General features: G+C 41.0%; 1 protein-coding gene across 14 annotated transcripts in view; it reads left to right on the forward strand.

Moving 5' to 3' along the window:
• Window positions 1–501: 501 nt before the first annotated feature.
• The window catches only part of GIGYF2 (GRB10 interacting GYF protein 2), a 76,797-nt gene continuing 62,126 nt past the window's right edge, over window positions 502–15,172 (forward strand). For 6 of the 14 annotated variants that reach the window (XM_065073130.1, XM_065073133.1, XM_065073142.1 and 3 more), the window contains exons 1-2: window positions 502–732; window positions 12,916–12,995. In XM_065073130.1, coding sequence (XP_064929202.1) covers window positions 12,955–12,995 — 41 coding nt within the window. In that variant the 5' untranslated portion in view covers window positions 502–732; window positions 12,916–12,954. Of the gene's footprint in view, window positions 733–1,234; window positions 1,460–1,781; window positions 1,809–4,711; window positions 6,367–12,915; window positions 12,996–15,172 lie in introns of those variants that run through there. The other 8 variants (XM_065073138.1, XM_065073134.1, XM_065073135.1 and 5 more) reach the window with 5 other exon arrangements.

Below are 15,172 nucleotides of genomic sequence, written 5' to 3' on the forward strand. Positions count from 1 at the left end.
TGTAAGCAGCCACAGTAGCTGCCTCCCCCGAGGCAGAGCATCGCCAGGACTCCTCTGGGGGGGTTGATCCCCTCACGGCCTGGACGCTGCGTGTGCTTAAAACATGGACACTTCTCCTTGTGGCCTTTTAGTGCTGCCGATAAAGCTGAAGTGGGTAAGGTTGCGGGTAGCAACGCGTGCGACGCGGCAGCCCGGCCGTTTTTGACCTTAGCGGCCCCGGCCCCAACCGCCGTTTGCACGCGGCCCCGCGGGGGCTGCCCCGGGCGGGAGGCAACGGCGGGAGGCTGACGCGTCACGTAACTGCCGTGTGGGGCTCAGGCTGAGGGGGTCCCGCTACTCCGGGCGGCTTGGCCAGGACCCCCGGCCCCAGCAGGGGCCCCGCCTCCCCGCAGGGCTGTAAGGGCGGGAGGCTGCAGGCCCCGCCTGCCTCCAGCAGGGGGCGCCTGCGCTCCCAGAACAGGGGGTGTGCAGGGGGACATGCGCGCGCAGCTGCTGGGGGACCGCCCTTTCCCCCCCTCGCGATGACGTCACGCGGGCGGTGCCTGCGCGAGGTGCGGGGGGGAGAGGGGTGGAAGAAGAGCGAGAGTGCCGTCGCCCATCCGGGTCCCACGGCGGAGGCAGGGGGCGGGGCTTGCTCTCACGTGACGTTGCGTGGCGGCGCAACCGCCATCTTGTGTTGTTGGGGCTGAGGAGTCGCTGTGGCCGTGAGGGACTCTCCGTCCGGGAGCGCAGGTAACGCTGTCCCGTCGGCTCCCTGCACTCGCCACCGCTTCGGCCGCCCCTGCCGTTTCCCCGCCGCCGCGCTCCCGTCGTCGCCGCGCTCCCCGCCTGTGGGAGCGGGCCTAGGCCGCGCGCCGAGCATCGGCCTTGCCGGCGGCTCTTGCCTGCCGCGGGTGCCGCAGCCCCGAGACGCCCTGCGGCCTACCGGGAGGCGAGGCCTCCCCGGCCTGCTGCCGAGGGGCGCGCCCGGAGGGCCGCTCCTGCGCTTCCGTCGCTGGGCTTTCATACGGCTCGCTGGGCCTGGCCCCGCTCGAGGGTGCGGGCCTTACCCTCTTCATGCGGCTCCTCGGCAGCAGGTCCCGGCAGGGGGAGACGGTGACTGTCAGGCGGCGGCGGGGTGCCCGGGGCTCCTCACGCTCTGCGGGTTTGGCAGCTGCGTCCCCGGCGCCGTCTCCCCTCACACTGACCCTTGTGAACTCGCTTGTCCCCGCCCAGCCCGGTGGGACTGGGCCTGCGTTCCGGCAGCGCCGTGGGCAGAGGCGCCCGCATTGAAGCCCGTGTGTGCCCCGCTCCGAGCACGCCCAGCCCTGTCAGGTTACACAGGCTGAGGAAGGAGGGAGCTCGCCGAGCACTCGAGCCTTTCCCCCCAGCAGGCAGCAGGGTGTTGGGAGCAGCAATGACCAGCAGTGTTTGACTGGAGGGGCCTTGGCACGCTGAAGAGAACATCGATCAGGATTGTGTACGTTCGGTATTGATCTAAGACAAGTAGTTTCAGTGTCAACAAAGCAGTCTCTGCTCTTTCAGCTCTGTGTAATTGCATTTTGAAGTGGGACAGGTTGTAGGCCAAAAGGAGATGTTGCCAAGTAGTACTTCTGGAATAAAACCTGAATTTTCTCCAGTAACTTTCAGGTCAACATTCTTGGTTTGTTGCTGTAATACTTTACCTTTTACTGTAATTTTCTAAGTGTGTGTTTTCTTGAGTGGGAGGGGAATGAACTTCTGAATTCTGATTATGTTCTTCTGTCTAATCTCTTGCTGCTCATTCTATTTTCTTGCTTCAGGAGCTGACTTGGGCAAGTTCCTAGAAAGTACGTGTGATTTTTTTTTTTTTTTTCCTTTTCCCATAACTCTACTGATTGCTTTTGTTCTTAAGAAACTTCTTAATAAACACAAATTAGCTTGCTGCTTTGTGAATAGGACATTTGGTAGATGCACAGTGTGATAATTGGGAACCTTTGTAAACAAAACGGATTGCAGTTGTCACCAACAAAAGCTTTGTTCTGGTATTTTTGGGCGCTGTTATTGGGTGTTGGCTCCAACAGATAATAAGAGCTTTAGTATTATGAGGCACTGGTATTCTTGCCATTCAGTTGAATAAGTGTTCTTTGAACAGTTAGCTGATGCTGAGGTAAAAATTTGTCCTGGGGGTGTGAACAGAAATGTTGGAGTGTTCTTAACCCCTGTGCCCCCCCAGGCTTGCATAGTTATACAAGTTAACTGATGTCAATGATCATGTGTGTCAGTGTTAATTTCTCACTGAATGTGTGATTAAAAAAATCTGTGTTATGGTTAGCTCTAATAGAAGGAAGGCAGACATTTGTCCATTGAAGCTGAATGTCACTTCCAGCAACACTTGCTTTTAAACTAATAGCGTAGACTTAAAATGCAAAGTAGTTGTGTTGCAGTAATGATTTGTTTCACAGTATAGTTAAAAAATTTGATACCACAGTGAAAACTTGAACTCTTGCAGATCCTTTGTTCATTACAGATGTTTATCCTAAGAGGACTGTAAAATATCCTCAGAGACTCCTTTCAGTGTTTTTCTTGCCTTCCTAAAATGTACAGTAAATGAAAAATATGATCTTTATGCTGATGTAAGTGAAAATAAGTGTCTGTAAATAGAGTTGAGGGCTTTACAACTTAATTTCCCAACTGTTTTACTCCTTCAATGAGGAAAGAGGTTTTTTTTAAGGAATTCAGACTAAACACCATGGCATCTCTTCTATGCTTGCTGTCTCCTAAGGCCAGTTGTCTAAATAGAGTTCTAGCGTAAACTGTAGTTTCTTGTAGCTGAATATACAAAAAATGGTGGTAGCTCTTTTAAGATCTATAGATACTTAATTTAAAAACAAACTAGATGCCAGAGTCATGTGGAACATCTCATTGGTGCAGCTGACTGGCTGAAGAGATTGTTTGCTACTACCTGCCTCTGTTGAAAAACCTGTCTAATTATTTAGACATGCAAGGGAAATGTTGGTCCACAGTAACTGATGAAAATGAGCTTAGGCACCTGGATCCTAGTCTTTTCCTTCTTTTCTGCCCCCTCCTTTAAAGTAGTTCAGGCCTGTAGCTCTTTAGATTTTTTTTTGTTTTTTTTTTGTTTGAAATAGCAAAAATATGAAATTTGATTCTTCGTATTTTTGTCTGATCTTGTAAGTTCAAGTAACTGTCAAATGTGTGTTTCTTATTCTTTCATTGAAGTCTTTAAAATTCCTTCTTAAGGCTTCCTAAGATATGATGATAAATCTTCTTATAGTCTAATTTAGGGGAAAAAAAAAAAAAAAGGAAAAATTTTAAGAATTTATTTTTCTTTTTTTTTCCTTTCAGTGCTTCTGCTCAGAGATTAAAGGAGATAAGCTATATTTAATTCATGATTATAGATAGATAGAGCTAAGGGCCAGAGCAATAAAATTTCCACTCTCAAGCATAAAAGCACAGGCCTGATTCATTACATACTTTGGTAAGGAGAAACTCTTCACTTTGTTACTGAATGGGCATTTGTGTTGAAAGGGACTTTTTTGTGTGTGTGTACTTTTCTCATCAATTTATTTTAATTCATTGAGTGAAATTTGAAAACCTAGGTGTGTGAAGTGCTGCCGAGGGGATGCTGTTTGCTTTTAATGGGAAGTAAGTCAGTTTTCATCACAGATTAGCCTTTCCTTTCCTGAATGTTTTTAGTTGTACATATAGTCTGGCTTGAAAATTGTCAGAACTGAGACAACTTAGCAAGTTTGCTCAAGGTGTACATAAGCTATGGATGGAACTAAGAAGATATTAAGTGCTTTAAATTAAAAGGTCTATACAACATTGGCCCTCTTATGGTTGGTGGTGTATATATATAACCGTATAATTCATCACAGTGATGTTTATTACCATTATTTTTTCATCTTTAGTTCAGATGGTAGCCAAGGATTATAGAAGACCAAGGTCTTTGCATTGCTTAGTTAGTAGCTGAGATTGCCACAGTGTGTTGATTACAAAATGTGTCAACTTCTCTTTTTTGCAGAGGGAGGGCTGTCAGTCCTTCTCTCTAAGGATGGTTGAACATGCCTTGAATATAGAAACTGTAGCGATGGCTTGTTGTCTGTGTGGGAAATGGGGCTGCCGTTGAAATTTTTATGTCCCTCTGTGTTGTGGTGTTTTTTTTCGTTATGGAAAGGATGCACAGAATTGCTTTGATGCATCTGAGATTTTTGGGAAGCATTAAACAAAAGTTTGTATTTTCAGGACAGCCTCTCCAGTAATCCTTAAAGTTTGTAACATATAGGAGCTGGATTTCTAGACCTGAGCACTGTGGAGAAACGTAGAAGGGATACCAGGAGCTCTGTAGAGTAGTAGTAGTCTGTAGGTCGATGAGAAAATTTGGACATTTAGTAAATTTGCCTTAAAATACTACCTTGTTGACAATACCTTTTGGATCACTTGCTATTTTTTGATCCAATCAGCTAATTATTAAACCCATGCATTATGATTTTCTATTTTTTTGGCCATATGATTTAAAAAAAAATCTCATCAAATAAGAAAGAGTGCTTACTTGATGCCTTCAACAGTGGCTCTTGAATATGTAAGTTGTCATTATAAACAGATAAATGGGCTTACATATAGCATGTTAGGAAAATAAACTGGTTAGAAAAGTATTTTGTTATGCTGAATAGCTTTTATTTCAGTACAAGTATGTATGATGCATTGCACTTTGTGAAGGTAATGTTTGTTACTGGCTGTTGGGTCCTTTTTATTCATTAGAAAAATACTGGTTTCAAGTTGTGGTTACTGTGAACTAGTTGCACCCCTCCCCCCCCGACCTGTCACTGACAACAAATTGAAATACTTCACATTCTGTTGATAGTATTTTATGGTAAAGATACTGGTTTGTGTGACCGGGAGATTCAGAGGCTGCAGATGTCCATGTGTAGATCAGATTGGGTAAAAGCAGATTAGTGGTCTGTGTGGCAGTGTGTCAGTTCAGATTGGAAGAAACAGAAGCAAAAAGTGCATTTTGTGCTTTGTGATGATTACTTTGGGTGAAGTTTTATGTTGATGCATAGCTGAATTTACGTAACTCCAAACTTTGAATGTCATGCGGCAAGGAGCTGGTATGACTGGCAAGTAATGGATGTATAAACTGATTTTTCTTGAGCCACATATGGTAGAAAATGGGGATGATTTAGGTTGGTAGAGGACTGGCCTTTGGTGGTCGTCTGCTTCAGCCTCTGGCTCAAAGCAGGGCTGACGTCAGTGTTTGACTGAAGAACGTCTGTGATAGAAAGTGAGTGACGCTGATCATGGAAGTAGCATATGGCAAGGTTTGTAAATAAAAGCATTTAATAACAGTTTAAGAAATCAGAGGCCCAGTTAAACCACCATTAAAACCAGTAGGAGCTTTTACATTGGGCTTAGTTAATGCTGAATCATCTGTATATGTAATTTTCTGTATTTATGGTATACAAGGCTTTAAGAGTACTAAGGCAGGATCAGGATAACATCACAAGTCAGTTCACAAAGATACAGTTCTTAGAGCAAAGCAAGTGAATAGCTTTAGTAATATTATCATAAAGTGACAAGCTATTTAAAAATGTTGTAATTCATATGTAGTAAGAAGTTACCTTCTGGCTTCCTGGCTGATCCACATATGCAATCTGATACATATATTCTTTCTATTACGACTTTTTGTTAGACTTTCTCACTGTTGAATATTTGTTTCCTGAAGTGTAGAACATCTCAGAACTGCGTGAGTAGGAAACCTTAAGAGATGGGAGGAGAGAATTTCTACAAAGCCCAAAGATGATGCTTACGTAAATGACATTTAAAAACAAAACAACCCCACAACAACCCTGATCTGTTAATTCAGTGAATGTAGTCTGAAGCTTTGTTCTGCCACTTTGAATATACTGTACAATGTGTGTGGTTAGTGAGAGAGGTGCTGCTGTGTGGTTTTGATTGCATTCACAGAGTCGGGCTACTGGCCTTGTTGAGGAGCAAGGAGCCAGATTCAGCGTCCTGATCTGTAGCATCTTGTGGAGTGGCACAGAGTAAATATTTACCTACCAGCAGATTTTCAGTGTACGAGGTAGAGAGAGAGATGTGGAAGTGATTTTTCAGCTGGAAAACAAGAGTTCTGGCAGGATTTTTAGGACAGGATTTGGAATGAGAAGTGGTTTGTGTTCCAGCCAGTGGCAGGGCCAAGGGTGTGGTCTCCTGACTCTGCTTGGAGCTTAATCGCTGGTGTCTGCCTTTGGCTGCAAGTCTTGCAGTAAAGGTGGAGGTCACACTGCTTTCTGGCTGAGAAACTGGGAAAAGCTTTCACGTTTGTTCCTGTTCAGGCAAAAGAAGTGGATAGCTCTCTAACCACCACGCTTACAATAGTAGGTAGGAAAGGAGGAAAGTATCTGGAATTGTGATATTTAACGTTCCTTTATTTCCCTTGGATTTTGTTAGCTCTGCAGGTGTCCTTGTCATCCTCTTGCAGAACTTCAGTGCCTACTTTCTTGTGTTTATCGCTCTTTACTGTGGTGTAACATGTTGCAAACTGCAGTGCCCCACGAAGCTTTAGCTGGATCTTTCTGAAGTGAGCAGAGAGCCGCTGGTTTGGACCTGCCATTTGAGAATGTCATGGACAATTTTTGACCAGAAGCTGCTGAGATATTGAAATAGTTCTGCACTGATTTGAGACAGGAAGATTTAAAAATGTAACTGTAACAACAGAGGGATATTTTCTGGAGAAGCTTAGACATTGTTCCTTTAGAAAAAACTTTCTCTTGGCATGTGGGTAGATAGGCCTTGAAAAATTCACCACCTGTGTCAGGATAAAGGCTTAGTAACCTAGAAGGGACTACTGTGACTCCTCTTACATCTGGTGTAATGGATTTTTTTTTCTGATTAATTTTCTGTTTAAACTAGAAAGTACTTTTAAGAAAAATCATTCAGTGTTAACCTGAAAACAACTTACTGTTATCTCTGAATGTCTTGTTTCAGTCCTCTGATTGAATAAACATGGGTCTTCAGCCTTATTTAACTGCATGATTGTTTAGAGACTGAGCAAGACACTTTTCCCAAATCTCAATAAATAGAGCTTTGGTATGTTTTGTTTTTTTTTTTTTCCCCGCTGTTTAAGCATATCTGTCATGTTCTCTCAATTTTTGAGCACCTGATTTATCAGCTTTCTTGCCTTACGGACAACAGAACAGGATACAGTATCTCTGCAGTGATAAACTCCCCTCTGTATTTACTCTATATTTCATTATTTCTGGATTCAGTGTTTTCTGTTAGCTTTTCTAGTCAATGGTGTATCATATCTTCCTTTTCAGCTGATTAGTGTAATAAATCTCAAATGGGTTTCAGGACTGTGTTTTTCTTGTATAGTCTTGCCTTTGTTGTGTTTCACCTATGTTTTCTGCTTGTTAGTCTTTTGATTGAATGCTTGATCTTATTAAATGCAACCTGTTATACTGGACCAAGTAACTGAATAATTCATAATTGTATTATTTAAGAAGTGTCATTTCCATTATTCACCATATCCATGTTTGTCATACTTGGGTTTTAGAAGTTATGTGGTCCCATGTTACAGATTCTGTAGAATTGGAGGATAGCTTCTTACCTTCTGCTCTGTTCTGAGAATATTTTACCTTCTGAGATAGGTTGTTGTAGATGATTTGGAAGAGAAGGTTAAAAGAAAAGAAGAGGTTATAGTGATTTGAGACTTTTCATGTGGTTCTGAATGATTTTGTCCTTTTTAGCATTCTACCTGACTGAAATGTCCTGCAGAAGGTAAAATTTATTTCACCTGCTTTCTTGAGCAATGAAATTTCTGTTCTTACAGAAGTATATTTTGATTGAATGTTTTCCATAAATCCATGTTGGCTGGCCTTAATTATGTCAGTGTCCTTTAATCAGTGTTGTCTGCTTCAGCCAGTGATTAATATCAAACAGACTGGTAGTGTGGCCACCTGAGTCATCCTGTTTACCACTGTACTTAAAAGGTAGCTTGCATACAGTTCTGGATCTTCTTTAATATTTCAAGAATTAGAGAAAATCACCATTAATTATTCAGTCAACCTGTTAATTTTTTTAAAAACAAATTTCCTGGCACTGAAATTAGCTCTAGAAGCTGCCTGTGGAATGTTTTCTTGCTGCTGGAAGGTGAAGTTTTCTCAATGTGATGTTGCTGTTGCATGGTGGAGCACTGCTGTTAAGTTCCAAGTTTATTTAAGGAGAATCCAGTTTCTTGCATGTCAGTCTGCTTGCCTTAGATTTCCATTGCGTTCTTTGGTTTGCAAAATTTTCAGCTAATTTTTAGGTTACAAAGGCTGTTGCAGACCTACAGTAGCAACAGAGCTACCTTGAAAGGAAAAGATGCTTTTCTTCCTAGATATCTCTGATCAAACAGTAGAGCATTTCAAAGTAAAATAGGTGTGTATAGGAAGGATCAGTGGCACAACTTTTTTTCCAAGGTTTAGGTTTCCAAAGTTAATGAAAAGGCTAAGCAATCAGCAGCCCCAAAGCTATAAATTGCAGTTACAGTCCAAATCTTACTTTTTTTTTTTTTTGTCTGTAGGAAAGATTAGGTGGGCAGACCTGCATGTATCATTACCTAGACTCAACTTGGGATGATAAGCATCTGTTTATACAAAACAGCAGAACATCTTAGTGAGACAGACTGCCACGTGTTAGGAGCCGACAGAATTTTGTAATGGAAATGTAGGAATTTAACATTGTCTGAAATTTAAGTGTTTGTGAGTGAGGGACAAACCTTAAAATGGCATTTTCCTGTGAATCCTGAGGTTGAGCAAAGTGTGGAAAACATAGCAGTTTAGATCTTTCAAAGTCTCTGAAAAACAGCTTTTTTCCTAGGTATCCATTAGATACTGCACATTTTAAAAGACCAGAGCCAAAATGTGTCACAGTAAACACAGGCCTCCCTTAGTTTCTTTTTTCAACTGAAATGTCTTCCTGTGCTTTTTAAAACATAAATCTAGCCAGTAGAATCAAGTTCTGACTTGTGCCAGAAGCAGATGTTTCTGACAGCTTTAATAGATTTGTCAGGTAATAAATATCAAGCTTGAAAAATAATTTAAAAAGCACAAGCTTGGTAAAACAACCGTTGTACCTAAAGCAAACCAAAGAAATGAGTTGAGTGTTGCTGATAGCGACTTCTGTGCCTATAATATTACCTGTTAATTGTGAGTGAAAGCCACTTAAAGGCTTAATGTTATTGGATTACATTTTGTGTCTGTTCAGAGGATGGACTTCTGACTTCCAGAGTGCTAAGCTGCTGACAAAATAGAAGGGATGTTTTTTCCGTTGCCAGTCCACAGGCTGATGGTGCGGTTGAGGGGATTTCTTCTCTTTTCAGTACCGCATGCTGGTAGCAGGTTGGTGGCTGTGGTACCACCACAGGAGAACGGGATATCGGTTGCAGATTATGAAGTAATTTCATTTTTCCCCAACTATGCAGGAAAACTGCAACTGTTTATAGGGTTGCACTGGCACCTTGCTCAAGGATGACCTGATTTGAAGTAAAACCTTGGAGAAAAGGTTCCCCTTTGGAGCAGTGGTAGGAAGACCTCAGGTAGTATTCTTGCCCAAGCAGTGGTGCTAACTGGACATGATCAAAATTTGACCTTGGCTTCTTGCTTCAACTTGAGGTTGTCCCTGTGTGCTCATAGCCCATATAAAATCTGTGTCTATGCAGATTCCTCAATCAATAGCCATTAATTTGTAGAAAATCTTGATTTACAAAACTCTAGCAGTTCAGAAAGGGACTTTTCCCTCATCAAATTGTATCGTGGAGGAAATGTGATAGGTGTATATTATTTTGTGATTTGCCCACCTCGATAAGGAGACAGCATAGATAAGATGACCAAAACTAACATTTTAATTATTAATATTGAAGTTTAGAGCCTAAGGAAGTTATCTAGACAATAAAGATCTGATAAATTCATGTCTTGGCCAAAGTAGTTCAGTTCGACCTGATTATTTATTTGCTTTGCTTAATTCCTCCCTGCTTTGTCTTGCTCCACCCTGACTCTTTCCTCTCACAATGTGTAGTCCATCCCAACTTGCCTTTCCAGTTGGTACAGCTTCTCCGTTGTGCCTGTGTTTGCTGCCTGTGTTGTGCAGGCCCTGTCAGTGGCTCCACTCTAGTTTGGTTTCCATGCTCTCGCCTGTTGGCTGCTGTTTTGTGAACCAGCAGAAGCAGAGTACGGTTTTTGCTTTTCCTGTCTTGACTGCTCTGACGTGGTTAAGTGTGTTCTTGCACACTTGCTACCTTAGCTTTCTTGAGTCTCTTTTTTCCTGTTCTGCTGCCCCTTTTCTCCCAAATCCTTACCTGTTTGCAGAGTGTCTTTTTTCCAAGGTTTTTTTCTTCTGAGCACTGCTTTGCCTGGAACTTCTGTTTCATGTATATCTTATTTCTGGGTAGTATTGCCTATTAAATTCACCTGTTAGACCTACTCAAACCATCTGCAGATCTGTTTTTTATTCTGGGGTTTCTCCTGTTCAGCTTCAATTTCATGCATTTACAGGTTTTTCACTTTAAAAATTCACGCAGTCAGAACTTCCAGGAAGGAGGTGATTTACCTGACTGCAATGCAGATGAGGAAGCCAGCAAATAATTCCCAAAACTAAGTGTGGCCAAAATGAGGGTCTAGGAAAGCTGTTTTGCATCTCAAATGGGATGAGATTAGTGTCAGATACAAGGATAAAGTGCTGAAGTGCTTAGGAGTCTTGTAGAGGACTGTGACAGTATCCTCACTTTTTGGGAAGGAGACACAGAGGCTGATGAGAGTGGGGCCTGGTGGGTCAAAAACTAGTTAACTGCTTGATCCTGACTGTTTCTTAGTGCTTTTTCCTTGTGTCTGATGCTTTTCAGCTGTGTTTTCACTTCAGTTTAATGTTCAGTGTCAACCTTTTTGGTATTACTGATACTAAGCTAGCTTTGATGTTAGGAGCTGAAGATCCCAGGTTCCCTGGTGATCTCCATGGGTTGATCTGAAAGCTGAACCCCCCCTACATCCCCCAGCAGAAGGATTACAGGCAGTGCAGGGAGTGAAGGGACAGCCATCCAGTTAAGGCTGCTAGGAATTAGAGGCTTCTCTCTGCCAGAGTGTGCATGGTTGTTTGCTTCAGTTGCCCCGCAGTCTTTTCATGTGGCTGCTTCATGTCATCTTTAGGTATGTAACCTTGTATTTTGGTTTGCAGAATGATGAATGGATATACCTCGAATGCTCTAATGAGCTGTCAGCTGCTTCAAAAAGGCAACCCAAATCAGACCGAAATCATCTTGGACCAAGCCTGTGAGAATAGCTGGATATTTTTGTATTAGCTTCTGGTGCACTTAGTGGCGATAATCCCATTTCATTACATAGGGTTATTGTGAAAATAAAAATCAGTATTTGTATATAAATTTTATTGCATATGGGGGAAAAAGCTAAGATGGCAGGTAGTGAGCATACGCGAGCCAAATTTTAGTTGGTAGGTTTAGGATTCAGGGAGTTTTACAACTGTTTGTAATCTTCTGCCCAAGAGATTTGGTTAAAATCTGCTCAAGCAGTTTTAGTGTGGGTATCCTTGGCATTTTCTAACTTTGAGGTGGTGGGTGGTGGTTGTTGTTGTTAGGTTTTTTTGTTTTGCTTTTTAAAACAGTTACTTCATTAGTGTGTATATATGTGTGTATATATATGTGTGTCCTTTGGTTTTGTCTTTTTCTTCACTAACTATTGGCCTTTCCACTTCTGTCTCCCAATGTTTTGTTTTTCTTTTCCATCACCTTTTCATGCAAAGTACAGACAAATTTAGGAAGCTCGCTATTTAGTCCTTGGGTCTTTTAAGGAACATTGTTTTCGTATGGCAAAGCTCCCTCTGTGTCACCTCTCTTTATGGGTTCTTGAGGTCTAATCAACTGGTTTCTGTAGGTAATACTTCAAATCCTTTTTTTTTGTTTGGGCTTTAGCTATGATGTAAAAACAGCAGCAACAACAACAACAAACAAATCTGAAGAAGAAATGTCTTTGGTGGATTTTGCCATTGCTGGAAGGGAAAGAGGAGCTGTACTTTCATGTGGCGCTTTTCCAGAACCGCCTTGGCTGGACTTGTCTCTGATAGAAAAAACTTCATCTTCCCTTAGTCTTGTTCCTTCCTTCCAGTATGGCTTCATCTGCTGTTGTCTGTACACTCTTGATATAGGCACTTGACCTGACCTTCCCTAGTATCTGCAGGACCTTGGCTAATAGGAATGAAAATAGCTGAAGTCTCAAGTTGTGTACTTTTTTGCTGAATAAAACAAAGAATGAGAGGAATACTGTCATCTGCCTGCAGATTTAGGAGGATGTTGCAGCGTTGGATGTAGTCAGTCTTATTTTTGCAAGAATGAGGAGTGGAAATTTCTTGAATACTCTACCACTCAACTTGCAAATCTTTCTTGCTGTAATTTTAGTGTGTGTGTTGTGTTTTTTTTGTGTTTTTTTTTTTTTTTAAATCCTCTTGTAATTGTCAGGAAGCTGTAATTCTGTTAATTAAGCATTACTGTTCTAACAGAAGAGGATTGTGCATCCAATTCTCTATGTTTGGTTGGCTTGTGGTAATTACTGGTTTGAAAAGGGACTGTTTGTACAAATTGTTTCTTCAGACATTCTGATCCAGTGTCCTGTTTGAGCTGTTAAAAGAGGAATTTAGGGAAGAGATCTTGATGCAGTTACTTCTATATTAGTAAACTAATCTGTGTTAGAGAGCTGAAATGGATTCCTTAAAAAAAGTATATATATATATATATATATATATATATATATATATATATATATAATTTGTGTATTAATTTTTTTCAGTTCTTTGCATGACCAGGTATGCTTTTCTATTTTGAATAAATTTATGAAGGTGTGTATTAATCCAGTTGTTTTCATACCAAACATTTTTATTTTTCAGGTTCACACTTTTTAAAAAAGAGGAATAGAACAGGAAAAAATGGCAGCAGAAACTCAGACACTTAACTTTGGGCCTGAATGGTGAGTTTTCTGTGTTTTGTGAGGCTCCAGAACCTTGTCTAAAAACTTGAAAAAAAAAAAAAAATTATGAATTTCTGTCCTTTGGGACTGAATTGATTATAAGAGTGAATGGGGTATAATGTCTTTGTTGTGCCATACTGCTCCACCTCAGTCCCTGGCCTGTGATGGAAAGCAATATTAAAAAATTAGTCTTTGCTTTGTAAATTGGCATTTTGTGTGAAATAAGTTTGGTTTTATGTTATGGTAATGCATAACATTCACATTGCTATCAAGGATCTGAGGGAGGAAAAATGTTTATGATCTGGGAGGTATACACAAGTGAAGACTACCTCTTTTCTTGCTTGTTCTTTCCATGTAATACATATTAATAAGGAAACTCTTACGCTCTCCTTACTGGATATAACTTTATATCTAAGCAAGCTTGCTTTTTCCAGTACTACCAAAAAAATATCTGTGTGGAATATCCGAAAAGTTTGTTTCATCTCATAGTCTCCTGCATGTACGCATGAGAAAGTGTCAAGAAAAATGAGCTATTGTGTTAAAGGGAATCCATGATATTGTATAATGTGTCAGCTGTTGGTTGTCAAGCTTGTCTGACAGGCAGCATCCTGGGTTTTGCTGAAGAATATTTGCGCAGGTGTGACTATTGTTGAGTATTTTTTGTAATTTCTTGTTGAAGTATTGGTGACTGTGCAGTTGCAAACTAGAGTTCTGGCTGGTGTGGTTTCTGAAGAGTGATGTGATCCTTAAGTGTGCAAATGGGAGTGTAGATTGGTTATAAGAAATATAATTGCTGCATAGCATGTGGTAAGACTGTTACTGGAATAACATACTCAGTTTTGCTGACACATTTTTATGCACAATGTATGAAAATTGGAGAGTATTCAACAAAGAAAGAAGACATGAATTTGTGGCCTGGAAAATAATGAGAGCTCAGTGTATTTTATTCGATTGAAAGAGGGTTAAAGAATGACTTTATCAGCATCTATAAATACACCCACCAGGCATATATCTTATGCTGGAGTGCTCTTCAGTGTGAGAGACAGACACTATTAGATTCATTGATGGATGGGAGCCAAAGTTCTGTTAAAAAAAGAGAAGGGGGAAGGTAACACATATTTTAACAGTAACTTGATTGCTGCGTCATGGTGAGGGGATTTCAGTCTCCATTTAGTTTAAAAAACAGATTAGATTATGGATGCAAGTATAATATTTGGTGAGTTACTACATTTTTACAGGAATAATGGAATAAAATTTTAAGATCCATAATTATTCTTTTGGGTTGCAGTATAGTCATGTCTGTCATGTCTGCTATTGTATCACTTAATAGTGAAACTCTCGGCCACGTTTGATCTGGATTGGAGTTGAACATTGCACTGAGCCGTCTAATCCTTTGAATAATGCCTCCCCAGGCATTTTTTGTTTGGAAGTGGTAGGTAAAGAAACTGCCACTGGGTGGCACCAAACTAAAAAAATAAGACAAATATTTGACTTGCAAATTACTTTTTCCTCTCTGTTTAAAGAAAAATAAGCCAAATCAAAGCATGCTTCAATAATTAAGTGAAAGGTAGCCTCTGAATCAATGTTTTCATTTAGATCACCTTCCTTTCCAAGGATTTTTGGATTGTTAAGAAAAGTTTTCATTGTTTTACTTGTTTAAGATGCACATCAAGGAGAGTGTAGGAAGATGGTCTGTGGTTTTGTTTCTTGACACACATCCTTTTGTAAAACATTCCTCAAACTTAAATACAGGGTATTTGGGTAGCTGAGGAAATAATTGTGTAGAATGAGACTAATCCACCTGCAGAGTGGGAGTAACATCCTACAACTGTAAGATATGCAACAAGCTGAGTAGCTTACCCGTGTGGGATGGGACCAAACTCAATAGCGTATTTGTCTTTGTTCTGAAGTGTGGCTATATTTCGTACATCTTTATTGCGACACTAAGCTAAACGATGTACGCACTCTGTAAAATGCCATTACTTTTAAGTCCTGGAAGAGGAATTTGGAATAGAGTAGAATTCCAGAGACACAGGAGGAAACCTCATTGCAAAATTTACTCTTCTATACTGTTTGTTAAACTTTGCCAAACATCTGATTAAACTTTTTTCCCCTGGAAAAATGTTTGCTGCGCTGTCCCTACTCTTGGGAGACTTTTTGTTGCCAAAAAGAAGCTA

This window comes from Columba livia, chromosome 9 (assembly GCF_036013475.1).
Source record: "Columba livia isolate bColLiv1 breed racing homer chromosome 9, bColLiv1.pat.W.v2, whole genome shotgun sequence".
Classification (NCBI taxonomy): domain Eukaryota; kingdom Metazoa; phylum Chordata; class Aves; order Columbiformes; family Columbidae; genus Columba; species Columba livia.